Source organism: Geotrypetes seraphini, chromosome 8, assembly GCF_902459505.1.
Source record: "Geotrypetes seraphini chromosome 8, aGeoSer1.1, whole genome shotgun sequence".
In the NCBI taxonomy this organism is placed as follows: Eukaryota; Metazoa; Chordata; class Amphibia; order Gymnophiona; family Dermophiidae; genus Geotrypetes; species Geotrypetes seraphini.
Window position 1 is genome coordinate 1184674 of NC_047091.1, and position 27531 is coordinate 1212204.

Sequence of the window (27531 nt, forward strand, 5' to 3'; positions counted from 1 at the left end):
GACACATTCTGTTTCTACTGCTTTTCCCTTTCCTCTATCTCCATGGCTCTAGTACATTTTCTTCTCTTGATGCTGATTGCTGACTTTTCTCAATCTCTTTCTCTTTCTCAAACCACTACATTTATCATGACCACATTGCCCATCTTCCAAATTCATCATCTCACCTTCCCTTCTGTCTTTTACCTCAAACAAGAACCACATACCATGGGCGACAAAGTCAATCCAGATCCATGAGATACACCAGGCTGGGATGTGTTGCTGTCCAGCAGATGACCCAACCAACCAGAGGCTACCAAGGAAACATCATACAGAAACTCGTGAGCCAGCCAGGGTCAAACCAAGGCATCTGGCCCTAGCTTCCGCACTGTTCATTGACTGAAAAAGCACCTGGCCATCGAATTCTCTACCGAAGCCAACAAGATCCTCTGAAGCAAACCCCAGCTCTTGTAAGATCAGACGGATCACCTCCTGCAGGAGGGACCATGCTCCTGAGACCAGGAACTGTCAGTTGAAGAAGATTGCCGGAACATTGATGACTCTAGCCCAGGGGTGGGCAACTCCAGTCCTTGAGGGCCTGAATCCAGTTGGGTTTTCAGGATTTCCCCAATGAACATACATGAGATCTATTTGCATTCACTACTTTCAATGCATATTCATTGGAGAAATCCTGAAAACCCGACTGGATTCTGGCCCTCGAGGACTGGAGTTGCCCATCCTGCTCTATAGCCCTATGGGCTGCCAAGAAAGAAAGAAAGAAGATGTGCTTCCACCCAGGGGAACGCCACCAAACTTTCTTGCCCAAGAGAGAGAGAGACAGAAAGACAGAGCACTAGAGCTCCCTCATGATGTACATATGCCACCACCGTGGTGTCGAAGAAACGTGCACCACTGGTCTTTCTAAAGGGGTTGGTGAGTGAGTAGCACCAGCCAAATTTCCTGAAGCTCCAGATGATAGGTCAACCAACATTGCAGACTAGGTGTCCACTGCTCCTGAATGGAGTGGGTCCTGCAGTCAGCCCGCAACCCAACAGGATGGCATCTGTCCTAAGAATCATCCACTTGAAAATCCGAAGAAGCCATCCTTGGCCGAGAGCCACTCCCTGAAGCCACCAGTTCAAACAGTGGTTAGCTCTGTGCATTACATTAGTGCTTATATCTGAAAGCTGTTTCTACTTGACTGCTAGTATGTTAATGCTCATTTTAGGCATATTGATATATTATTGGCATTTAGAGGGCTGTCGTCTGCACTGTTCTGTATGTTATGAATGATCTATATGATCTGTTTGCTCATTTTGGACATGAATTGTTGTAAAGAAAATGTATTTTATCTGATTTTTCATTAAAAAAAAAAAATATTAACACAAATAAATGCCCAAATATTTAAATGAATTATGGGCCCTTTGTAAAGGAAACTGAAACGGTCTCCTTGGGCTCTAGCCTGGAAGAGAAACCAAGTATTCCAATTTAAGCAGATTCAATTTGAACCTAGACAAATTGCCAAATTCAGCAAAAGTTTCTAACAACACAGGCAAAGATCTCTCAGGTAGGGTAATATGTATTAGAATGTCATCCGCAAATGCAGAGCGCTTAAACAGATCTGACTCAATAGGGATGCCCTCTATTTCTGGATTGCTCAAAATGTCTTGAATGAGTGAGTCACAGACAATAGACATCCCTGCCACGTTCCCCTATACACTAGGAAATAATCAGAGGTGCATCCATTAACCCCTGTGAGTGCCTGAGGATGCTGATATAATGCCCGTACCCCAGACAGAAAGGGACCCTAACAATCATAGGCCTGAAGTGCTGCAAATGTAAAAGACTAATTAACCTTATTGAATGCCTTTTCGGTGTCAAAGCTGATAAGCATCGAAGGCATAGAATTCCTTTTTACCCATTCTAAAGACAATGGTTTTCCAAATCAATTTTATTCTCCAGTTCCAGGAGCTGCTTTTGGAGTGTGGCAGAAGGGACCTCGGCCTTCATAGTCTGGTCCTTCAAGGTGCTCACCTGTCACAGAATTTCATCAATCTCGAGTCCAATATTGCCCAGTCTTTCGTGAGCAGCATGCACTTTGTCAAAGATGGTCACCTAAGTGGTTATTTCTGCAGTCCAAGGAGGGCGGCGAGGGCAGTTGGTCTGCCATCTTGGGTTCCGAGCTCTTCAGCTTCTCACAGTCTTTCCGCTGTGGTTTCGTCAATATAAGCTCTCCAGGCAGAGTCAAAAAGAGCTAACTGCTAGTCTACTCTTTTTTATCTTCTATGTCTTCTTTTCTTTTAAACTGTAGTTCTCCCCACTCTCCTTTTGTTTTCATGTTTGTCAAGTATCATCCAGTCTGTACCTAATCTGTTCAGTGTTTCCCCCTTTTTTATTATTGTAAAATGCCTAGAATTTATGATTAGTGTTTTATCAAAATTTTAATAAACTTGGAAACTACAAGATTGCGGGTGGTACGAGCGCTAGCAAAAGAACAAGTTAAACAGGCAGGTTTTGTAACAAATATCGGAGGAAGCGCAGAACTCTGCTGTTTAGTGTCTTCTCCATTTCATGGAATGAACAATGGACTGAATATGAAATCCTGCAGACCTCAAACTACAGCAGGGGTCTCAAAGTCCCTCCTTGAGGGCCGCAATCCAGTCAGGTTTTCAGGATTTCCTCAATGAATATGCATGAGATCTATGTGCATTCACTACTTTCAATGCATATTCATTGGGGAAATCCTGAAAACCCGACTGAATTGCGGCCCTCAAGGAGGGACTTTGAGATCCCTGAACTACAGGGAGCAGCAGATGGCTGTTTTGTGAGAACTTAATGACTCATTTCTTTGACATTCCAGCACTATAGAGCAGCAGATGCTGTTCATGTGAAAAGTTCATGGTTACATTTGGAACATAGAACAAGATATACAGGCAGAAAGAAAAACAGGATGGAATGCAGACCAGAAGAGCTGTGCAGGAGGTACAAAATGGATGCAAAGTTGCCACTGTAATAAAAATAAAATGTAGTAACCTTGAGCTTAGATAAGGAACCAGGGTTTAGCTAGATTGATGACCACTGGAAGAGAGTCAGGCTTGGCAATGGATTAAAGTTTCAATGATAAGAAGTTTGTTACACAGTATAAAGATAGCCTCTTTACTAATGTAAAGTAGAGACATTTTCTTACCAGTCGTGGAGAAAACTCTCTTTTTGGGGCTGGTACTTTGCATATGCATGCTGCTTTCTTTTAATAAATATCACTATATTTTAACCAGACCAACAAGAGTGTCATGTGGTCCTTGTAGAGAGGTTAAGGGCAGCAGCCTCTTGGGAACCACATGACTCTTCAGCTAAGTTCTCTTTAAAAAAAAAATAAAAAAAATTGACATGCCCTTCTTTGCACATCCCAATGCCTTGCTTTCCTACCTCTCAGCACTTAAACTAACCCTCTGATGAGCTTTCCCCACTTCTTCTCCCTCTTTCCCATAAAAGAGAAATTATAGTAGCTGCTCCAATAACCCTCCTATTTCCTACCTAAAAAAAACAAACCAAAAGCAAATGAAGTTTCACATTCTCTCCTCATTCCCCCCCCCCCCAAAAGAGCCTCTGAAGTCAATGAGATCTTTTCTCTTTGTGCTGGACTGAAGACTAAAGAGGAAATTCTGTAAATGGTTGTCTAGAAAGATAAACACCTATAATATAGGTGTTTCTCTCTTGTCTATTACACTTAGGTGCCTATTATAGAATCAGGCCTAACTTAAAACTTAGGCACCTGTAATATAGGCCAGGGTTTGAAAGGCCTACATTATAGGTACCTAAATCCTTTAGAGAATTATGCCTAGTGGTGCCTAAGTCTTTCTCTGTCACTAGGTGCCATGCAATAGGCACATTACTTTTGTAGAATTGTGCTTAAGAAGATAGGTGCCTATCACCCAATTTTTTTTTCCAAATATGAGCTTGTTAAACTCATAATTGAAGCTAATAAATTTTAAAGGAAACAATCTTCAACAACCTCTTCTGTAAAGTCTGCAGGTATGGAGGAAGCCACTCGTTTTACACACACAAGCATTGTTTGTAAGGAGCCCCTACAATTTATTTAATAATTGTATCCTGAATTAAATAATTTGACCCCCCCATTTCAAATTTATACTAAAAACCAAGCGTAGGTGTGTTAAGTATTTCAGTGAATCCACTGTTACTACGGTAGCTTGAGTTTCATACTACTACCAGGACAATCAAAGCCAGAGAAAAAAAACAGACTTTCACAATGAAAATGATCTCCATTACTATAATAAATACATTTCCTGAAGTGTTTTGAGACTTGTCTGTCTGGTGGTTAAGCTCCAGGGCTACAGAAATAAAAAGCAGTAGTATTGGTTGCAATGCTCCTTACCAATCTGCAGCCAGCCCATCTTGTCTTGCCATTTCTCATTTATTCCTTTCCGTCTCTCCTGCAACTGGGCAACTTTTTCTGTAATCTGAAAACAAAGAGCAGCATGAAGAGAAGCTTGAAGGGAGCCAAGAAAACTAGCAGCTGGGTCTGTCTGGCAAGCTGCAAATACAGTAGTAATATCCAGAAGTTCCAGATGCAGGACGTAAATATTTTATTTTGGTTGAAATCTGAATGTGTAGCATCTCTGACATCTTTGCATTTTGCACAATATAAGAAGAAATTGAATTTTTGTTTCCTTTTCTCAAGTGTTTGCATAGTTGGAGGTTTCATTTCAGCTTTTGTCCACTATTTCTAATTTGTGATCTGTATTTGTACCTGTATTCTGCATTTGTTGAAGTTCTATTCATGAGATATTTTGTGAACATACAGTTCTATTTCTGTTTTGTTTTGGTTTTTTTACTTAATTTCTTATATACTATCTACAAGCCCAAATCTAAATTTGTACCTGAGATCAGTGGCGTACCAAGGGGGGGGCGGGGCGTTCCGCCCCGGGTGCCAAGCCCTGAGGGGGTGATCCCGGTCCGGACCGGTTCCCCCCCCTGCGCCAGGTGTCGCGTCTGGAAACAGTCTGCAGCAAGATCGCGATACCAATGATCTTTGCCTGCTTTGGCTGTTTCCTCCGCCACAGTCCCGCCCCTCCTCTGATGTCAGAGGAGGGGCGGGACCTCGGCGGAGGAAACAGCCGAAGCAAGCAAAGATCGCTGGCATCGTGCGATCTTGCTGCAGGCTGTTTCCCCAGGGAAATGAAGCGGGGAGGCCGGGGGAATGAGCAGTCTTTGTGGTGGTGGTGGTGGTGGTGGGGCCGAGCAGTCCTTCGAGGTAGTGGGGGGGCAGCAGGCCTTCATGGTGGGGCAGGCAGGCAGACCTTGTGGAAGGGGGGAGACAGGCCTTCAGTGGGACAAGCCTTCAGGGGTGTGCAGGCCTTCGGGGGGGGTGACAGGCCGTCAGGGGGGGGTGCAGGCTTTCGGGGGGGGACAGGCCTTCAAGGGGGACAGGCCTTCAAGGGAGGGCACAGGCCTTCAAGGGGGGGAAAGGCCTTCAAGGGGGGACAGGCAGGCTGGCCTTCAAGGGGGGGACAGCCTTCGAGGGGGGTGTAGGCCTTCGGGGGGGGTGCAGGCCTTCAAGGGGGTGCAGGCCTTCAGGGGGGTGCAGGCCTTCAAGGTGGGGGACAGGCCTTCAGGGGGGGCAGGCCTTCAAGGGGAACAGTCAGGCAGGCCTTCAAGGGGGGGACAGGCCTTCAAGGGGGGGACAGGCCTTCGAGGGGGGTGTAGGCCTTCGGGGGGGGTGCTGGCCTTTGGGGGGGTGCAGACCTTCAAGGGGAACAGGCAGGCAGGCCTTCAGGGGGGGACAGGCCTTCGGGGGGGTGCAGGTCTTCAAGGGGGGGGCCAGGCCTTCAGAGGGGGCAGGCCTTCAAGGGGAGCAGGCAGGCAGGCCTTCAAGGGGGGGATAGGCCTTCAGGGGTGGGATGCAGACCTTTAAGGGGGGGGACAGGCCTTCAGGGGAGGGTGGGCCCTGGTGTATTAGTACACGGAGGGAAGGGGGAGGGGTTCAAAGAGACGTGCATATGCCGGACTTTTGGTGGGAAGAAATAATGGGTCTGAAAATAGAGGAGAGAGAGAGAGATGATGGACATGGGTTTTAGAGAGGGAAGGAACAGAAAGGGAGAGAAGTTGGATACAAGGGATGGTGTGGAGGGGGGATAGAGATACTGGTTAGGAGGGTAGTTGGGAAAAGAAAGGGAGAGATGGTGGACCCTGGGGTGGTGGGGAAGGAGGGAGAGCTGCTGGATGAAAGGGTAGTTAAGAAAAGGTGGATCTGTGGAGGGAGACAAAAAAAAGGAAAGATGCCAGACATCCGGGGGAGGGAAGGGAAACGGAAGGGGAGGACAGAAATGGCAAATGGATGGTTAGCACGGAGAAAGAAGAAAGAAGGAGACCCTGGCAAGCAAGTTATCAGAAGACAACCAGAGCCTTGGACCAACAACATTTGAAAAATAACCAGACAACAAAAAGGTAGAAAAACTAATTTTATTTTCTGTTTTGTGATTACAATATGTCAGATTTGAAATGTGTATCCTGCCAGAGCTGGTGTTAGACCGCAAACGTGAGCTAGGATTTAACAGAGAGAGGAAAAGTCCTTTTTGTTTCTTTATTTTATTTACACCACAGCGCCAATGTGGTTAGGAGAAAGCCAAAAGGGGGATGAAAAAGCTATAAAATAAACCCACCAGGATGTTTGAAAAAAACACCCAATTGGGCAGGAAAATCAAATCGATAAACCAATTCAATAGGCTGAATCGAATCAAAAATTTTTTTCCTGAATCCGGCAGCACTAGTTTGCGCTACTGTCTTAGACTTTAGGACCTGGGATTGGGGAGAGATGGCATCCTCAGTACTTTATAATGCAAGTGAAATGAGGATTTGGTCAGATTTTTGAAGGGTCTGCAGAAGGAAAATATTGTATAGGCCGGAGACATGAGACAGCAGGAAATGGGAACTTTTCTTCCTTCTATTTTTGTGAATGGAAAGGCTGAGGATGTCAGAGAGTTCAGTTAAAATATGTGCTTTATAAGAAAATATAATAATGTGTTTTATAAAGTTTATAGCATTACTGGCCTACCCGGTGAGGTGTTCATAGTGGTGGTGGTGGCAGCGTGTCAATATGTTGAGAGGAAGAGGTGATCTGGGAAATTCTGCTGAGCAAACTCCGGGCCCATTTCCACCCCCCAGTTAGTCCACTCCACTCAACTGGTTCACACACTGAGTGGGTCTTTGGGTGTTGTTCCTGGGTAGTTGTTTTGGGATCTCTTCCAGTGGTTAGTCAGTATCTCCTTCTGGTCCAAGGAAGGAAACTTTGTTAACCTTAGCACTGACCTACAGAATATGTTTGTAACAGCGCTGCTTGTGTGGCATTAGTCTATGTAGTGATCGAAAGAAAAAACCAGACCTTTGCACATTTTTGCACTATATGGTGGGTGTATGAGGAGATTCACATTTCCTGCACAGCTAAGTCCGTGTGAAGTTACCTTGTGCTGTATTTGACATCTAGCAAAGTCTCTGTTTGGAAGGAAAGATCTCAGCTTAAAAATGAAGTGGCCAGAAGTTATGGTAAAAGCAGAGAGCGTAGCTGGTTTTAAGAAAGGTTTGGACAAATTCCTGGAGGAAAAGTCTATAGTCTGTTATTAAGACATGGAGGAAACATCTGCTTGCCCTGGATCGGTAGCATGGAATGTTGCTACTCTTTGGGTTTTGACCAGGTACTAGTGACCTGGATTGGCTTCCATGAGAATGGGTTACTGGGTATGATGGACCATTGGTCTGACCCAGTTAGGCTATTCTTATGTTATGTTCTCATCTGTAGGGGCCTTTGGTTTCACTTCTTATTTTAATGTATTTTTTTTTCTGAGAAGTTATCAGTGTTTTTAATAATGGGAACAAAAATGGAAGAGAATTAATGTGTGTGGAATGGGGGGTAATTAATTTCTTCAGCTAAATAATTCAATCCACCTCAACCAGATATAGGAGAACTCACGCACCATTCACATACCCTCCAACCAAAAATGTGAAAAGAAAAAAACTGTTCGACAACCTCCTAACACTCGACCCCCAACTCTACAACCTATTGACCTCGACCACAAACTACAAAACCTTCAAAAAAGAAATAAAAACCCTTCTATTCAAAAAACACATAAAACCGAACTAACACAATCAGAACTGTCCCAAGCATCACCTGCAACTACTCCATATGTACTTCTGATGTCATGACAATTCAGACATAATTTATGTTATGTTATAGGTATGTTTGGAATAATGGTTACATATATGAGGTTCAATAAAAGAAAATTTTCACTGCTTGTTTCTATTATGACCATTTATTCAGTTTCAGGGTTATTACAAGAAATATTTTTTTACATGGGGGGGGTGTCAAAAAATTATGGGCCCCGGGTGCCACATACCCTAGGTACGCCACTGGGTAGCTGAACATTTAAAAAGAAGAAGGGTGAAAAAGAAGGCAAGATTTGAGTGGACCGAGGCAAAAAAGAAAGGAAAAAGTTAAGAAAGCTGAAAGGGAAAAATCAATATATTGGAGACAAGCATAAGAAGGAAATGGAACGAGAGGAGAAAAAAAATGGATAGCAGACACTGGAAAGAGAATTAGTTGAATAAAGACAAAAAGCAGAAAGAGAAACTGGGACCAAGATGATGGAAAAACAAAACATCCAGACAACAAGGTAGAAAAAATTGTTTTTATTTTGAATTTATTAATTGGGATATGTTAGCTTTGGGATATGTGCATCACAATTATTTTTGTATTCAGTGGCGTAGTCATATATAGCTGATTTGGGGGAGGGACTGAATCCCAAAATTAGTGGATGGGCACCAAATTTTCTCCCTGCCTGACTGCAATTTATAAATACTTGATCTAGTGGGGATTCCCAATAAAGAGCTGCACGGAAACGGGGATGACAGGAATCCCACGGGACCCACGGGGATCCCGCGGGTTCCCCCTTCGGGTCATGGGGATCCCGTGGGGACATCCTCTCGGGTCACAGGGATCCTGTGGGGACCCCCTCGTGGTCTCAGGGATCCTACAGGTTGGATGCAACTTGAGCCACGAGGCTCGTCTTCTTTTCCTACCTGCCCTGCAGCAGCACACATAGACGACCGGAAGTCTTCCCCGATGTCAGCGCTGATGTCGGAGGGAGGGCTTTGCGTTAGTTACGGGCCAGCATGTAAGGCAACGAGCCCTGCACACTGCACGTGACTGACGTAAAGCTTTCCATCCGACATCAGCGCTGACCACGGGGGAAGACTTCCGGTCAGCTATGTGTTGCAGGGCAGGCAGGAAATAGAAGACGAGCCTCGCGGCTCGAGCTACCTCTCAGAGAAAGTTGCTGAAAGGTAATTTGCTGGAAGATGAGGGCTGGACACGAACGTGGGAGGCAAACGCAGGATAGAAGGGGGTCGAACATGGGAGGCATACGCGGGACATAAAAGTGGAGGGAGTGCGTCTTTTGACACAAGGCATGAACTTGGGAGAGAGGATGGAGGAAGGGAGGGAAAGAGATATTGAGGTGGGGGAGGGAATGGAAAGGGCGAATTGGGTGTAGGTGTGTCAGTGAGAGGGAAAGAGAGATGGTCATGTACAGGGGGAATGGAAGAAAGGAGAATTTTTGGTCATACTGCCCTCATATGCTTTTAAACCTATCTGGCACTATTTTAGAAATGGCTTTTTCCACATGTAAAACCTGGTTTTATGCAAAGCCCTTTTAAAATTACATTCATTACCTTTTCAGAGGCATAGTGATTCTTCTGCAGAAGATCATTCCCCATGGCAAAACACATGGCAAAACTGTCTGCCCGGGCCTCTACTTCTGCTTTTATCCCCTGGTGGTTCTTGATCACCAGGTCAGCAGAAGACACATCCCTGCAAAGAAAAGGCATCTGTTCACATGACAGTGGCATACATGGCACGTGGGAAGAAGTAAGAAGTCCTTGTGTACTTCCTAATAACTCCAGTTCTTAAAAAAAAAAACCAAAGAGCCTGATATTAAAAAAAACAAAAAGATGAGCTTCTAAATTTAGATTCCTAAATGTAAGCCATCTTTACAGCAAACTTAGGTCCCTGACTTTTCTGCTGAAAATTCACCTTAATTTAGAGGCATAAAAGTTAGGTTTGCCATTTTTGCCTAGATTTAGGACCCTAATTTATGGAATTAATTCTATAAAGGGGGTGTCAACATTTAGGTGCCAAGAACACACATAAATAGCTTGAATATTCAGCCCTTGACCGCATAAGATAACTGTTTAATTGGGCTGCAATAATAGCAGTCCTATCTTTAAGCGGTTCAGTTTATATGGTCAAGAGCTGACTATTGCACTTAGCTGCATAAGCTTTAGCAGCCACCTTTATCCTGATATGTAATGCTTGTGCACGGACATGGTCCAGCACTGGGAAAGCAACCAGCAGCAGACATAATGTCTGTCGCCAGCTGAATATTGGTTGGAATATCTTTATTAGCAACATTACTTAAGAAATTGAGAGAAAAACAGAAGAACGTAAAGAAATTCATGCTGAGTTAGACCAAAGTCCATGAAACCCAGCATTCTGTCTTAGACAATTCACAAGTATCTGGCAGATGGAGAAATTAGGTTCTTACCTGCTAATTTACTTTCTTTTAGCTTCTCCAGACCAGTAGAGGTTAACTTTACGATTGGGTATATATCTAATCATGACCAGCAGGTGGAGACTGAAAACAAAACTTTGGGACAGTATATCCTAGCCCCTCCTCTCTATTTCCCTCAGTCTGCCGAATAGCCAAGCAGAACCAAGAACTGGAAAACAACAGAGAGAAAAAACAATACTCCGAAAGGAGTAACAAATAACATACCCAAAAATGCTGTTGGAAAATGCAGAGGAGAAATTCCCGAAGGAATAAGGTCCCCACAGCTCGCCAGCTAAGCCAGCCGAGCCACAGCCGCTGTTCTTCAATTCTCCCCGGCCCTAGAAAAATACTAGAACCCGCAGCAAAAACCAAAAACTGCCCGCGCAACAGCCCCAACAACAACAACAACAGACAGGGTGGGGACCTCTACTGGTCTGGAGAAGCTAAAAGAAAGTAAATTAGCAGGTAAGAACCTAATTTCTCCTTCTTTAGCACTCTCCAGACCAGTAGAGGTTAACTTTACGATTGGGACGTACCAAAGCAGTCCCTCTCACGGGCGGGACCCCCGAAGGGCCGATACCAGAACACGCTCACCGAACACCGCGTCCCGACGCGCCTGAACATCTACCCGATAATGCCGAACAAATGAATGCAAGGAGGACCAAACCGCAGCCTTACAAATATCCACCGGAGGCACGAGCGACGACTCAGCCCAAGAAGCCGCCTGACCCCTAGTGGAATGAGCCTTGAGAAACTCCGGAACCGGCTTCTGACTCAGAAGATAAGCGGAAGCAATCATCTCCTTGATCCAACGCGCAATAGTAGCCTTAGAAGCGCCAGCCCCCCGACGAGGACCCGCCAGAAGCACAAAGAGATGATCGGAGCTCCGAAAATCCCGGGTCCGCTGCACATAAGCATGGAGGACCCGACCGACATCCAACTTGCGCAGCTGTCGTTGCTCAGAAGAACCCTCCCGACTACCAAAGACCGGGAGGACCACCGATTGATTGACATGAAAAGGAGAAACTACCTTCGGCAGAAAGGAAGGAACAGGCCGCAAAACAACCCGCTCCTTCGAAAACTCCAGGAAGGGAGCCCTACAAGAGAAAGCCTGTAGCTCAGACACCCGTCTAGCGGAAGTAATGGCCACCAAAAAGACCGACTTCAGCGTAAGGTCCTTCAACGAACAGCCATCCAACGGCTCGAAAGGAGGGCGCACTAGAACAGAAAGAACCAGATTGAGATCCCAAGAGGGAATCGAGGGCCTTATGGGAGGCCTGATCAACTTGGCCGCCCTAAGAAAGCGAATCACATCAGGAATGGCTGACAACCGCTGACCTGTCACCAGCCCCCGAAAAGCCGACAGGGCCGCCAGATGAACCCGAAGAGAAGACCAGGCCAGGCCCCTATCCAGGCCATCCTGCAAAAACTCTAGAATGTTAGGCAGAGAAGCGCGAAAGGAGACCACTCCCCGCGCTCGGCACCATTCCTCAAAAAGACGCCAAACCCGTACATAAGCCCGAGAGGTAGAAAGCCTCCGGGACCCCAAAAGTGTAGAGATCACCTTGTCGGAATATCCCTTCTTACTCAGGCGGCCCCTTTCAAGAGCCAAGCCGTAAGACAAAAGGGAGACGGGTCGAACATGGGAATGGGACCCTGCGTCAGAAGATCGCACTCGAGAGGCAGAGGAAGAGGATCCGCCACCAGATGCCTCACCAGATCCGCATACCACGGACGACGAGGCCAATCCGGAGCCACCAAGACCACCAGCCCCGGATGGCGAACAATGCGAAGCAGTACTCTGCCCACTAATGGCCAAGGAGGGAACACATACAACAGCCCCTCCGTTGGCCACGGTTGGACCAGAGCATCCAGACCCTCGGCCAGACCGTCCCTGCGACGACTGAAGAAGCGGGGTACTTTGGCGTTGCCACTTGTAGCCATCAGATCCATCAGGGGCTGCCCCCAAGCACGCACTAGCAACTGAAACGCCTCGGCGCCGAGACACCACTCTCCCGGATCCAAGAAGTGACGACTGAGGAAGTCCGCCTGAACGTTTTCTACCCCGGCAATGTGAGAGGCCGAGAGGTCCAGAAGATGCGACTCCGCCCAAACCATGAGCCGAGCCGCCTCCTGCGCCACCAGAGTGCTCTTGGTGCCCCCCTGACGATTGACATAAGCCACCGCCGTGGCATTGTCTGACAGGACTCTGACCGACTTGCCCAACAAAAGGGAGTGGAAAGCCAACAGCGCCAGCCGGACCGCCCTGGTCTCCAACACGTTGATCGACCAGGAGGCCTCCTCCGTGGACCAGGTTCCCTGAGCTGAGTGACCCAGACACTGGGCCCCCCAACCCAGGAGACTCGCATCCGTAAGGAGCACCGTCCACTGCGGAAGATCCAGACCCACCCCCTGAACTAGGTGAGGGGTCCGGAGCCACCAACGCAGACTGCAGCGCGCCAAGCCTCGCAGGGGAACCGGAACATCCATCCCGTGCCTCTGGGGAGACCACCTCCGGAGCAGAGCATACTGGAGAGGACGCATGTGGGCCCGCGCCCACCTCACCACGTCCAGGGACGCCGCCATCGACCCCAGGACCTGGAGGAAATCTCGCGCCCGAGGACACCGGGACGCCAAAAGCAGGCGAATCTGAGACTGCAATTTGCTCACCCGGGCCTCTGGGAGGAAGACCTTCCCCAAGGAGGTGTCGAACAGCACCCCGAGGTACTCCAGACGCTGAGCCGGAACCAACCGACTCTTGGAAAGGTTGACCACCCAGCCCAGCGACCGGAGAAACTCCACCACCCGAGCCGTAACCCGGGAGCTTTCCTGCAACGACTTGGCCCGAATTAACCAGTCGTCCAGGTAGGGGTGTACCAGGATGCCCTCCGACCGCAAGGCTGCCGCGACGACCACCATCACCTTGGTGAACGTCCGGGGAGCCGTGGCCAGCCCAAAGGGAAGCGCACAGAACTGATAGTGCCGACCCAAGATCGCAAAGCGCAGGAAACGCTGATGAGAGGCCCGAATAGGAACATGCAAGTAGGCCTCCGTCAGATCGAGAGAAGTGAGAAACTCCCCCGGCTGAACCGCCAGAATGACCGACCGCAGCGTTTCCATACGGAAAGAGGGAACCTTGAGAGCCCTGTTGACCCCTTTCAAATCGAGGATGGGCCGAAAAGTCCCCTCCTTCTTGGGCACCACAAAGTAAATGGAGTACCTGCCCGTGCCCCACTCCGGGGGGGGCACTGGAACTACTGCCCTGAGATCTAGCAAGCGCTGAAGGGTCTGGCGAAAAGCCTGCGTCTTCCCCGGAGTCTGACACGGAGAAGCGAGGAAAAAAATCCGGCAGAGAGCGGGCGAACTCCAGGGCATAACCGTCCCGCACCACCTCCAGGACCCACTGATCGGACGTGATCTCGGCCCATCTGGGAAAAAAGTCGCGCAGCCGGGCCCCCACCGGAACCAAGGGGGGCGCCGGCAAGGCGTCATTGTGCAGGACGGGAAGCGGGGGAACCGGCGGAGGGGTTCCCTGCCCCCCGACGGGCCCCCCGAAAGGGCTGCATGCGCTGGAAGAACCGACCCCGGGAAAACCCCGGAGACTGGAAAGAAGCAGCCCCACGCCCAGGGCGATACTTGCGAAATTCCCGCAAACGCCCCCGGGCCGCACCACCCCGAGACGCCGGGCGGGCACGGTCCTCCGGCAAACGGGGAACTTTCGAGTCCGACAGAGTCTGAATCAACTTATCCAAGTCCTCTCCAAATAAAAACGACCCCCGAAAGGGAAATTTAGTAAGCTTAGCTTTGGACGCAGCATCCGCCGCCCAAGCGCGCAGCCACAACACACGCCTTGCGGCCACGCCAAAAGCCATGGACTTAGCCGAGATCCGCACCAAGTCATACAGAGCATCCGAGAGGAATGAGGCAGCCATCTCAATCTTCGCTACCTCCTGATCCACCAGAGACCAGTCGTCAGACTCTCGATCCAAGACCCGCTCCGCCCACCGAAACACGGCGCGAGCGACCAGTCCCCCACAAATAGCCGCCTGGACCCCAAAGGCAGAGACTTGAAAATTTTGCTTAAGGATGGTCTCCAATTTGCGCTCCTCAGAGTCCCGCAAGGCAGAACCGCCCTCAACAGGCACGGTATGCCGCTTGGAAATAGCCGAGACCACCGCATCCACGACTGGCGAAGCTAACGTAGCCCGATCCCCTTCAGGAATGGGATACAGGCGAGCCATGCTGCGCGCCAGCCGAAACGGCGTCTCCGGCGTTTTCCACTGCTCAAGAATAATATCCCGAATATCCTGATGCATAGGAAAAGAGCGGGAAACGGAACGGATCCCTCGTAACAGAGGGTCCCCCACACGCGGAGTCTCCGGCGGCGCGTCCTCAAAACGCAAAGCCGAAGAAACCTGTTGAATAAGGTCAGGCAGCTCATCTCTCTGAAAAAGGCGCACCACGGACGCCTCGTCACTGGAGAACGGGAAACCCGACAACCCGCCGCCAGCTTCCGTCCCCTCCAGAGGGTCCTGGAATTCCTCAGAAGGGTCCAGGTCCTCCTCCAGACCGACACGTTCCTCCGACCACAAATCCTCGTCCCACGACACCCGCGGACGCTTGGACAAGAGAGGCGGCGGAGGGGACGTCACGTCAGACGAGAGAGGCAAAGCCGCAGGGAGCGCGGAGGAAACCCCACCCCCCGAGACCCCCTGGGCGCAACCGGGACCCCCAGCCGCCTGAAAATAGGCTTTGCATAATGAAAAGAAAAAATCAGGGGAAAAACCCCCCGAGGGTCCCAAGGGACTCCCTGCCACAGCAGGGGACCCAGCAGAAACCTGCCCCTGCTTAGCCAAAACAGGGGGAAGGTCACCTGAGGTGGAAGACAAAATGGAGGGGCCAGACAGAGAAGATGGCGTCTTTCCCGCCAAAACAGCTCCCTCCATAGCCTGCAGCGGCTGAGAGACCTGAATAGTCTCAGCCGCTAAAACAGGCAAGCCGGCATCAGCTGTCAAAATATCAGCTGAGAGGGAATCCTCTAAAACCCGACCGTCGGCGGCTCGGGGAATCCCTCCGTGGGCGGACGGAGAAGACCGGGCTTCTCCACCGTTCCCTGCCGACTCGCGAGGCACCATCGGCGGGGAGCTCTGGGCGCCTGCAGCCGCTGCCGACGGAGCTCCTCCACCGCACCGGCCTGAACACCGCTTGCACAGGCCGGCCGCGAGTGCCTCGTGTCTGGAGCACAATGAGCACTTTTTCCCTTTAGAAGTGCTCATTGCTCCATACGCGACCTAGCTGTAAAAAAGTGCCGGTTAGTTGAAAAAATACAGTAAAATACAGTTTTCTTAAAGGGATACAACCCTCCAGACCAGCACTACCTCAGGATTTTTTTTTTTTTTTTTTTTTTTACAGAACAGACTCCACAGGCTCTCGAAGCAATATGCCTTGCTTGATTTAGGGGGCAAGGCTTACTGCTGAGGCTCCTCTAAAAAAATATGGGGAGGTGGAGGAAGTGGGGGGAGGGACCCCGCTCGTGACCCGCCGGGTTTGACACCCCCGAGGTCGGACGAACCCCCAAACAGAGTCCGTCCAAGCTCCGTCCGGCTAAAAACAGGGACAATAAACCTCTAAACAAATTCCAACAGCCCTACCAAGGGAGATGGGTACAGATCACTCAACACCTGCTGGAGACTGAAAGAAGACTGGGGGAAATAGAGAGGAGGGGCTAGGATATACTGTCCCAAAGTTTTGTTTTCAGTCTCCACCTGCTGGTCATGATTAGATATATACCCAATCGTAAAGTTAACCTCTACTGGTCTGGAGAGTGCTAAAGAACTACAATTATAAAAATTTTATGCTATACTACTAAAACGTGTATCAGAGTAGACATTCCAAATGGATTGGAGAAAATGAAATGAGGCTGTAAAAAAACTGGAAACATGTGCATGATCAAGGGTTTAGAAAAAGTGTAGAATCAAGCACTTGGAAAGATCCCCCAAAATCATTAGTCTAATCCAATTATAAAAACAAGACCTGAAAACTATTGAACAGAAAAAGCAAAATATAATCATCTCAAATTATAACATGGGCTTTGCTCACATAGCTTGTTCATCACATATGAACAAATATCTTTGGATGACTTAGCTACCTAGTCAGCTTTCTACCAACATCATCTCTCCAAAGCATCAGTGACTGCCAAGCCTGGTGTAGCATGCCTTGACCTCCATTAATTTTAACTCACCGTGGATTCTCTTGAGCATCAATTTGCAAGTCAACTCCATCCATCCAGAGCATGAGGTCTCGCACCATTTTGAAGAAGCGAAACTTATCTACTGTATCCAAGAGCAACTGCCTTCGGCTGCTGCTGCTGCTCAGGAGCTCATTCCAAGCCTCAGTCACAGCCTGTTCATGTCGTTGGATGTCATCTGCTTTTTCCCCAGCATAAGCCTTCTGCAACCGGGAGGCATCATCCTGAACCTGCTTCACCTTAGAAACAAGAGACATGGAAAGGGAGCTGACAAGGATTTACAGTTAAATGGCACTTCTTAATCCAGAACAGACATTGAAAGAAGGATAAGGGACAGTGGCATAACTGGGACTTAATGGCGCCCCCAGGTTTGGCATCCTCTCTCCCCTGAGTTCAGTTACTTATCCAGCTGCCGGGTCCTCCACAGCTAAAGGCTGCATCTCTGGCTGCTGGGACCTTTCCTCCGTTGCGTCCCACCCACAGAAAGTTGCATCAGTGTGGCGAGATGCAGCAGAAGATAGGTTCCTCCAGGCACAGAGGCAGCCTTTAGCTCTGTAGCTGTGGAGGGCCCAGAGGGAAGGTAAGTAGCTGAGCATGGGGAGGCGGAGAGGTGCTGGTCTCAGTGCATGGAAGGGAGGGTTCAGCTGCAGGCGGCCCCTATCATTAGGTGGCCCTGAGAATTTTGCTGGGCTGTAGCTATAGTTCTGGATAAGGACATATTTCCTAACACCAAAACCCCCCATATGTCAAGAACAGTGAGGAATCTATAGCTATGAGAAAGCACCTAATCCTACAGCGGCAGAGAAAACATGGATTTACTTCAAAGAAGTACATAGAGGAAAACAATATCCAAGATACACTGCCAAAAAGGTATTGAAATGAGATAGGCCACATTGTCCCTGACCTTGAAACTCCTTCTCACACTTGCCGTCCATTAGTCCCATTGGTAAATCTGCATAAATTATATCAGTTTTAAAAGGGCAAGTCATGTGACCAGTTATAAAATTGCCCTCTATCCTCCAAATTCTGTCTATAACGTCATAAGTTATGCGTGCAAATCACTGTGCACAACTGAGTTCTTTAACAAGATCGACTGGTACCGTTACTTAGCAATTAACACCTCACAATTGGCAATAATTAGAATTTACACGCACAGCTTGGTAAGTGCATTCTATAAAGTGGTGAGCATCAGTTCTAGTGAATGAATCTGAAAAGGGGGCCTTCCTAAAAGTTAAACACACTGATTTAAAATGTATGCCTGATCCATGTACAGCTTAGGCACAGGTATTTAGACCTAGCTTTCCTTGGCCTAAATAAGCTTGCCTAAAAGTTATGATACACACTGGTGCTAAGTGCCATTTTAGTCAGTGTTGATTTTTTTGACGTTATTTACAGAATCAGGCCCTATATAGGTACAAAGGTGCCTTGTTGATGGAATTCGCTCAAAGGAAGGAAAGATGAGTAGTGGAGCCCCTCAAGGATTGTTGCTGAAGCAGATCATGTTCAATAGGTTTGTGAGAGACATTCCCAAAGGGTTAGAGGGAAAGGTTTGCCTTTTTGTGGACACTAAGGAGGGAGTGGAGAACATGAAAAAGGATCTGCAAAAGTTAGAGGAATGGTCTAATATTCGGCAACTAAAATTCAATGCAAAGAAGTGCAGAGTAATGTACCATATTTTTCACTCCATAAGATGCACTTTTTCCACCCCCAAAATAGGGGTGGAAATAAGGAGCGACTGTAAACCCCCCCCAAAAAAAAAACACCGTACCTCTTTTTGGCATCCCGGCGGTCCAGCGCGCTTTCCTCGCTCCTGCCTTGGTTCCCCTGCTCTCTTCCGGCAGCAGCAGCGGTACAGCGGTGTACGAGGCAGGCGCGCAATTTTTGAGTGCCTGCTTGGTCCCTTCCTGCACTCTGAATGGCTGGCTGTCAGTTCTCGTCCCGCGAACATAAGAATTGCTGCTGCTGGGTCAGACCAATGGTCCATTGTGCCCAGCAGTCCGCTCACGCGGCAGCCTTCTGGTCAAAGACCAGTGCCCTAACTGAGACTAGCCCTACCTGCGTACGTTCTGGTTCAGCAGGAACTTGTCTAACTTTGTCTTGAATCCCTGGAGGGTGTTTCCCATATAACAGCCTCCTGAAGAATGTTCCAGTTTTCTACCACTCTCTGGGTGAAGAAGAACTTCCTAATGTTTGTACAGAATTTGTCCCCTTTTAACTTTAGAGAGTGCCCTCTCGTTCTCTCTATCTTGGAGAGGGTGAACAACCTGTCTTAATCTACTAAGTCTATTCCCTTCATTATCTTGAATGTTTCAATCATGTTCCCTCTCAGTCTCGTCTTTTCAAGGGAGAAGAGACCCAGTTTCTCCAATCTCTCACTGTACAGCAACTCCTTAACCATTTTAGTCGCTCTTCTCTGGACTCTTTCCCAGTGCTGGCCACAGTACTCCAGGTGAGGGCGCACCATAGCCTGGTACAGCGGCATGATAATCTTCTCTGATCTGTTCGTGATCCCCTTCTTTATCATTCCTAGCATTCTGTTCGCCCTTTTTGCCACCGCCGCATATTGTGCGGACGGCTTCATCGACTTGTCGATCATAACTCCCAAGTCTCTTTCCTGGGTGGTCTCCAAGTACCACCCCGGACATCCAGTATTCGTGCATGAGATTTTTGTTACCTACATGCATCACTTTACACTTATCCACGTTGAACCTCATTTGCCATGTTGATGTCCATTCCTCGAGCATGATTATGTCATGTTGCAGATCTTCGCAATCCCCCTGTGTCTTCACTACTCTGAATAACTTTGTATCGTCCTCAAATTTAATCACCTCATTTGTCGTACCAATGTCCAGATCATTTATAAACATGTTGAAGAGCACAGGTCCAAGCACTGAGCCCTGCAGCACCCCACTGGTGACGCTCTTCCAGTCCGAGTATTGTTCATTTACCCCCACTCTCTGTTTCCTATGGAATAGCACGCGCAACATTGCCGTGTGAGCTAGAGCTTAACGTCAGCATTGAGCGTAGCGTGCGGTAATTTCCTGCGTGCGCTAAAAACACTAGCACACCTTAGTAAAAGGAGCCCAAAGTGTTTCAGAAGATATGAAGGTGCAGTACCAAATAATGTTTTGAAGCATAGGCAACAGAATTTGAAAACTATTCTGGCCTCAAGTGGTAGCCAGTGCAGTTTTTTTTGAAATATGAAGTGATATGTTTGGATTTTTTTCAGGTTGAAAATCAGTCGTATGGCTGTGTTTTGGATTGTTCTCAATCTTTTGGTAGTTTTTTTGTAGGATCCTAAATAAATTATGTTGTAGTCCAGTGAGCTTAGGATTGTACTAACAGTCTGAACGATGAGAAATCAAAATATGGTTTTATTGTACATAGTTTCCATAATAGGCAGAAGCATTTTTTTTTTTTTTTTTACTAAGATGTCGGTATGGGTGTCAAATGTCAGTTGTTGATATAAGGTCACTCCTAAGATCTTTATAGTGGGGGTTAATAGGAAAGTTTCTCCCTTGTAAGCTGATTGATGGTACTTAGTATTTGTTTGTTGGGGTGGCCATGCGGATCCATGATAATAGAATGTTTATCTAACATCAACCCTTTTCTAAATAGAATTATTACTCCAGCCTTTTTATCTGGAGTAGGACCTTCATCATAATCCCTAACCCACCAACCACATAACTTCTTATGTTCTCAGGCATTGAGGTGGGTTTCCTGTAGTCGTGCTACCTGTGCCTTACGCCTGTTCGACACCTGCAAGATTTTACTACTTCTTCAAGCCAAGTACTCCCTAAGTCTAACAAATATCAACTGAGTAACCCCACCCAAGCTCCGCCCCAAACCCACCCCATAATAATAGTACTAATTGTAATTGCAATTTCTTCCATCCATTTTTCATATACACACAATATAATCTTATTAATATATTAAAAAATTTAAAAAAATTAAAAAAAACTCACAAAGCATACTGTACACACAGAAAATCCATGTGCAGCTTCTCACACACACATCTTCCCCTCCCCCGCCATTCCCTCCTGTGGTCCGGCATGCCTTCCTACCTCCTTCGCTAGCTCCCTTCAGCTGGCTCGAAGCTTTCCCTCTGTCATGTCCTATCCACACGGCAACAGGGAGTTGTATTTCTCTGGCTTCAGCAGATAGTGCTGTCATATGGTCTAGTGCAGCAACTACAAGTAGATTGTTCCCAGGAAAGCTAGGCATACACCTGTGGAAGGAGGGCCTGGATGTCTTCTCTTGCTGTCAAATGCTTTAAGGACTTACTTATGCTCTCACATTTATTTGATACAACAAGGGAATACATCTTGAATGTCTTCTCTTGTTGCAATATGACATAGTAACATACCTGTGTGCTTAGGGCCTGAATATCATGCTCATAGGCCGTGTGCATCCGTTGCATAGCTTCAGCTGAGTTCAAATCCCGTCCTGTCTCATCAGGCTGTTGCTTCTGCTTATTCTGGATTTGAGCCAGTGTCTCTCGAGCATCATGGTAAAGGCGATGCAGCTCATAAGAGGCACTCAGCATTTGGCTGCGGGTGTCTATCAGTTCCAATAGGTCTGCCCAGGCTTCATTCAGTCCATCCTTCCACTCTGCCACAGTGGCATTCTCTGAATGACCTGAAGAGATCAGGTCATCTGCCACTAGGTTTACTGCATCCACACGCTCCTGCCCGATGTTACTTGTGTCCCGTGAGAACTCTCGAAACTTGTCTCTCAGCATCTGCCAACCAAAATTGTACAGATTAAACAGACAAATTACTTGACATAAGCAAAGTTAATATTCCCTAAATTTTGGAAAGGTATACTTTTGATAGCTCAAAAAAAGGCAAAGGCTCCATAGACAAATAATGCAAAGCAGAAGGGAAATGAATAATAAAATAAAATAAATATGTAAAAATCATATAACATGTCTTGAGGGAAGGCTATGCCTCCATGTTTTTAAAATGCTTGGTACTGGGTTGCAAATTCAGCCATAGTGGCAACTACAATGTAATGTGAATATTCAAAATAGATCTAGCATGTATTCAACATTTAAATTTTTGTTATTGTTTCTGAAAATTCTAAAATAACATAGATTCTAATTTTTCTTAAATAAGGAGAAATTAGGTTCTTACCTGCTAATTTACTTTCTTTTAGCTTCTCCAGACCAGTAGAGGTTAACTTTACGAATGGGTATATATCTAATCATGACCAGCAGGTGGAGACTGAAAACAAAACTTTGGGACAGTATATACTATCCTCCCTTCTCTATTTCCCTCAGTCTGCCGAATAGCCAAGCAGAACCAAGAACTGGAAAACAGGAAGAAAACAATACTCCGAACAGGAGTAACAAATAACATACCCAAATGCTGTTGGAAAATGCAGAGGAGAAATACCCGAAGGAAAATGTCCCCACAGCTCGCCAGCTAAGCCAGCCGAGCCACAGCCGCTGTTCTTTAATTCTCCCCGGCCCTAGAAAAATACTAGAACCCGCAGCAAAAAACAAAAACTGCCCGCGAAAACAGCCCCAACAACAACAACAACAACAGACAGGGTGGGGACCTCTACTGGTCTGGAGAAGCTAAAAGAAAGTAAATTAGCAGGTAAGAACCTAATTTCTCCTTCTTTAGCACTCTCCAGACCAGTAGAGGTTAACTTTACGAATGGGACGTACCAAAGCAGTCCCTCTCACGGGCGGGACCCCCGAAGGGCCGATACCAGAACACGCTCACCGAACACCGCGTCCCGACGCGCCTGAACATCTACCCGATAATGTCTAACAAAAGAATACAAGGAGGACCAAACCGCAGCCTTACAAATATCCACCGGAGGCACGAGCGACGACTCAGCCCAAGAAGCCGCCTGACCCCGAGTGGAATGAGCCTTGAGAAACTCCGGAACAGGCTGCTGTTTCAGAAGATAAGCGGAAGCAATCGTCTCCTTGATCCAGCGCGCAATAGTAGCCTTAGAAGCGCCAGCTCCCCGACGAGGACCAGCCAGGAGGACAAAGAGATGATCGGACTTCCGGAATTCCTGGGTCCGCTGCACATCAGAGCGAAGGACCCGACCGACATCCAACTTGCGCAGCTGCCGTTGCTCAGAAGAGCCCTCCCGACCACCCAAGACCGGGAGAACCACCGATTGATTGACATGAAAAGGAGAAACAACCTTCGGCAGAAAGGAAGGAACAGGCCGCAAGACGACCCGCTCCCTAGACAACTCCAAGAAGGGAGCCCTACAAGAGAAAGCCTGCAGCTCAGAAATACTCCTAGCAGAAGTAATGGCCACCAAAAAGACCGCCTTCAAAGTAAGGTCCTTCAAAGAACAGTCGTCCAAGGGCTCGAAAGGCGGGCGCACCAAAACAGAGAGAACCAGATTAAGATCCCAAGAGGGAACCGAGGGCCGTAGGGGAGGCCTAAGCAACTTGGCCGCCCGCAGAAACCGAATCACATCAGGAAGAGCCGATAAACGCTGACCTGACACCAACCCTCGAAAGGTCGACAGGGCCGCAAGATGAACCCAGAGAGAAGACCAAGCCAGGCCTCTATCCAGGCCATCCTGCAAGAACTCTAGAATGTTAGGCAGAGAAGCGCGAAAAGAGGTCACTCCCCGCGCCCGACACCATTCCTCAAAGAGACGCCAAACCCGCACATAAGCCCGAGAGGTAGAAAGCCTCCGGGACCCCAACAGTGTAGCGATCACCTTGTCTGAATATCCCTTCTTGCTAAGGCGACCCCTTTCAAGAGCCACGCCGTAAGACAGAAGAGAGACGGGTCGAACAAGGGAATGGGACCCTGCATCAGAAGGTCGTCCGAGAGAGGCAGAGGAAGAGGAACCGCCACCAGGTGTCTCACCAGATCCGCATACCACGGACGTCGAGGCCAATCCGGAGCCACCAGCACCACCAAACCCGGATGGTGAACAATGCGAAGAAGCACTCTGCCCACCAGCGGCTAAGGAGGGAACACATACAACAGCCCCTCCGTTGGCCACGGCTGGACCAGAGCATCCAGACCCTCGGCCAGCCCTTCCCTGCGACGACTGAAGAAGCGGGGCACTTTGGCGTTGCCACTCGTGGCCATCAGGTCCATCAGGGGCTGCCCCCAATCTTACACTATCAACCGAAACGCTCCGGCGCCGAGAAACCACTCTCCTGGATCCAGGAAGTGACGACTGAGGAAGTCTGCCTGAACATTTTCTACCCCGGCTATATGAGAAGCCGAGAGGTCCAGAAGATGGGACTCCGCCCAAACCATGAGCCGAGCCGCCTCCTGCGCCACAGGAGTGCTCTTGGTGCCCCCCTGACGATTGACATAAGCCACCGCCGTGGCATTGTCCGACAGGACTCTGACCGACTTGCCCAGCAAAAGGGAGTGGAAAGCTAACAGCGCCAGCCTGACCGCTCTGGTCTCCAACTCGTTGATCGACCAGGAGGCCTCCTCCGCGGACCAGGTGCCCCGAGCTGAGTGGCCCATAAACTGAGCCCCCCAACCGAGGAGACTCGCATCCGTAAGGAGCACCGTCCACTGCGGGAGATCCAGACCCACCCCCTGAACCAGGTGAGGGGTCCGGAGCCACCAGCGCAGACTGCAGCGCGCCAAGCCTCGCAGGGGAACCGGAACATCCAAATCTTGCCTCCGGGGAGACCACCTCCGGAGCAGAGCATACTGAAGAGGACGCATGTGGGCCCGCGCCCACCTCACCACGTCCAGGGACGCCGCCATTGACCCCAGGACTTGGAGGAAATCTCGCGCCCGAGGACCCCGGGACGCCAAAAGCAGGCGAATCTGAGATTGCAATTTGCTCACCCGGGCCTCTGGAAGGAAGACCTTCCCCAAGGAGATGTCGAACATAACCCCAAGGCACTCCAGACGCTGAGCCGGGACCAACCGACTCTTGGAAAGGTTGACCACCCAGCCCAGCGACCGGAGAAACTCCACCACCCGAGCCGTAACCCGGGAGCTCTCCTGCAACGACTTTGCCCGAATCAACCAGTCGTCCAGGTAGGGGAGAACCAGGATGCCCACCGACCGCAAGGCTGCCGCGACGACCACCATTACCGTGGTGAACGTCCGAGGAGCCGTGGCCAGACCAAAGGGAAGCGCACAGAACTGAAAGTGCCGCCCCAAGATCGCAAAGCGAAGGAAGTGCTGATGAGAGGCCCGAATTGGAACCTGCAAGTAGGCCTCCGTCAGATCGAGAGACATCCAGGATGGGCCGAAAGGTCCCCTCCTTTATGGCCACCACAAAGTAAATGGAGTACCTGCCGGTGCCCCACTCCGTAGGGGACACCGGCACCACTGCCTCGAGATCTAGCAAACGCTGAAGGGTCTGACGAAAAGCCTGCGTCTTCCATGGAGTCTGACATGGAGAAGCGAGGAAAAGGTCCGGCAGAGAGCGGGTAAACTCCAGAGCGTAACCGTCCCGCACCACCTCAAGGACCCACTGATCGGACGCGATCTCGGCCCATTTGGGGAAAAATTTTCGCAGCCGGGCCCCCACCGGAACCAAAGGGGGCGCCGGCAAGGAGTCATTGCGCAGGACGGGAAGCGGGGGAACCGGCGGAGGGATTCCCTGCCCCCCGACGGGCCCCCCGAAAGGGCTGCATGCGCTGGAAGAACCGACCCCGGGAAAAACCCTGAGCCGGGAAAGAAGCAGCCCCACGCCCCGGGCGATACTTGCGAAATTCCCGCAAACGCCCCCGGGCAGCCCCACACCCAGACGCAGGGCGGGCACGGTCCTCAGGCAGACGGGGCACCTTCGAGTCCGTCAGAGTCTGAATCAACTCATCTAATTCCTCTCCAAACAAAAAGACCCCCTAAAGGGAACTTTAGTAAACTTAGCTTTGGACGCCGAATCCGCCGCCCAAGCGCGCAGCCACAAAATACGCCGCGCGGCCATGCCATAGACTTAGCCGAAATCCGCACCAAGTCATAAAGAGCATCTGAGAGGAACGAGGCAGCCATCGCAATCTTCGCTACCTCCTGATCCACTAGAGACCAGTCATCAGACTCCCGATCCAGGACACGCTCAGCCCACCGAAACACGGCGCGAGCGACTAGCTCCCCACAAACAGCCGCCTGGACCCCAAAGGCAGAGACATCAAAATCATACTTAAGAAGAGTCTCTAACGCACGCGCCTCCGAGACCCTAAGAGCAGAACCGTCCATAACAGGCACGGTATGCCGCTTAGGAAGTGCCGAGACCACCGCGTTCCCCATTGGCGAAATTAAGGTAGCCCTACCTCCCTCCGGGACGGGATACCCAAGAGCCAAGGCGCACACCAAACGAAACTGCGCCCATAGGCCACTGCGCCAACACAAAATCCCGCAAATCCTGACGCACAGGAAAAGAGCGGGAACCAGGACAGACCCCCTGAAGCAGAGGGGCCCCCATACGCGGGGTCTCCGGTGGCGCCACTGCAAAAATGCAGCACCAAGGAGACCTGCTACACAGGTCTAAAAGCTCATCCCTCTGAATAAAAAAGCGCACCACGGACGCATCTGCTCTGGAAGACGGGAAACCCGCCGCCCCGCTGCCAACAGGCGTCCCCTCTAGAGGATCCTGGAAGCCCGCCAAAGCAGCCAGGTCCTCAACCAGGCCAACACGCTCCTCCGCCCACCAATTCGCAATCCAAGCCCCCCCGCGGGCGCTTGGATGAGGGAGGAGGAAGAGGGGACGCCAAACGAAAAGAGGGAGGCAAAGCCATAGGGGGCGCGGAGGGAAACCCCCCCCGAAACCCCCCAGGCGCACGTGGGACCCCCAAAAGTCCGCACAAAGAAAGAAAATAAATTGGGGGCAAAAAACCCCTGGGGGTCCCCAGGGACTCCCTGCCCCAGCAGGGGTCCATGCTGAAACCTGCCCCTGTGTTCGCCATACAGGGGGAAGGTCACCTGAGGTTGCAGACAAAATGGAGGGGCCAGACAAAGAAAATGGCGAAGTTCCCGCCAAAAATGCTCCCTCCATGGCCTGTAGCGGCTGAGAAGACTGAACAGTCCCAGCCGCTAAGACAGGCAAGTCGGCATCAGCTGTCAAAAAATCAGCTGAGAGGGAATCCTTCGGGGAATCCCTCCGTGGGCGGTTGTGGAAGACCGGGCTTCCCCACTGCTCCAAGCCGACTCGCGAGGCACCATCGGCGGGGAGCTCTGGGCGCCTGCAGCCGCTGCCGACGGAGCTCCACCACCTCACCGACCCAAACCGCCGAGTTCAGGCCGGCCGCGAGTGCCTCGCGGCTGGACTAAAATTGTGGCCTACTCCCCCGGAGAAGGGCACAATTGCTCCAGACGCGACCTAGCTATAAAAAAGTGCTGGTTACATGAAAAAATACAGTAAAATACAGTTTTCTTAAAGTGAAACAACCCTTCAGACCAGCACTACCTCAGGATTTTTTTTTTTTTTTACAGAACAGACTCCACAGGCTCTCGAAGCAATATGCCTTGCTTGACTTAGGGGGCAAGGCTTACTGCTGAGGCTCCTCTAAAAAAATGTGGGGAGGTGGAGGAAGTGGGGGGAGGGACCCCGCTCGTGACCCGCCGGGTTTGACACCCCCGAGGTCGGACGGACCCCCAAACAGGGCCCGACCAAGCTCCGTCCGGCCAAAAACAGGGACAATAAACCCCTAAACAAATTCCAACAGCCCTACCAAGAGAGATGGGTACAGATCACTCAACACCTGCTGGAGACTGAAAG

At 49.5% G+C, this 27531-nt stretch overlaps 1 protein-coding gene across 4 annotated transcripts in view; it reads right to left on the reverse strand.

Annotated features, from left to right (window-relative positions):
• Positions 1-27531, reverse strand: part of SPTBN2 (spectrin beta, non-erythrocytic 2) — a 293681-nt gene that overhangs the window by 73765 nt on the left and 192385 nt on the right. For all 4 annotated transcript variants that reach the window (XR_004540403.1, XM_033955666.1, XM_033955664.1 and 1 more), the window contains 4 exons: positions 21209-21583; positions 16837-17081; positions 9718-9856; positions 4370-4454 (listed from right to left, as the gene is read on the reverse strand). Coding sequence is in view for 3 of the 4 variants with exons in the window: in XM_033955666.1 (XP_033811557.1) it covers positions 4370-4454; positions 9718-9856; positions 16837-17081; positions 21209-21583 (844 nt within the window). In the remaining variant the exon portion in view is untranslated. The remainder of the gene's footprint in view (positions 1-4369; positions 4455-9717; positions 9857-16836; positions 17082-21208; positions 21584-27531) is intronic.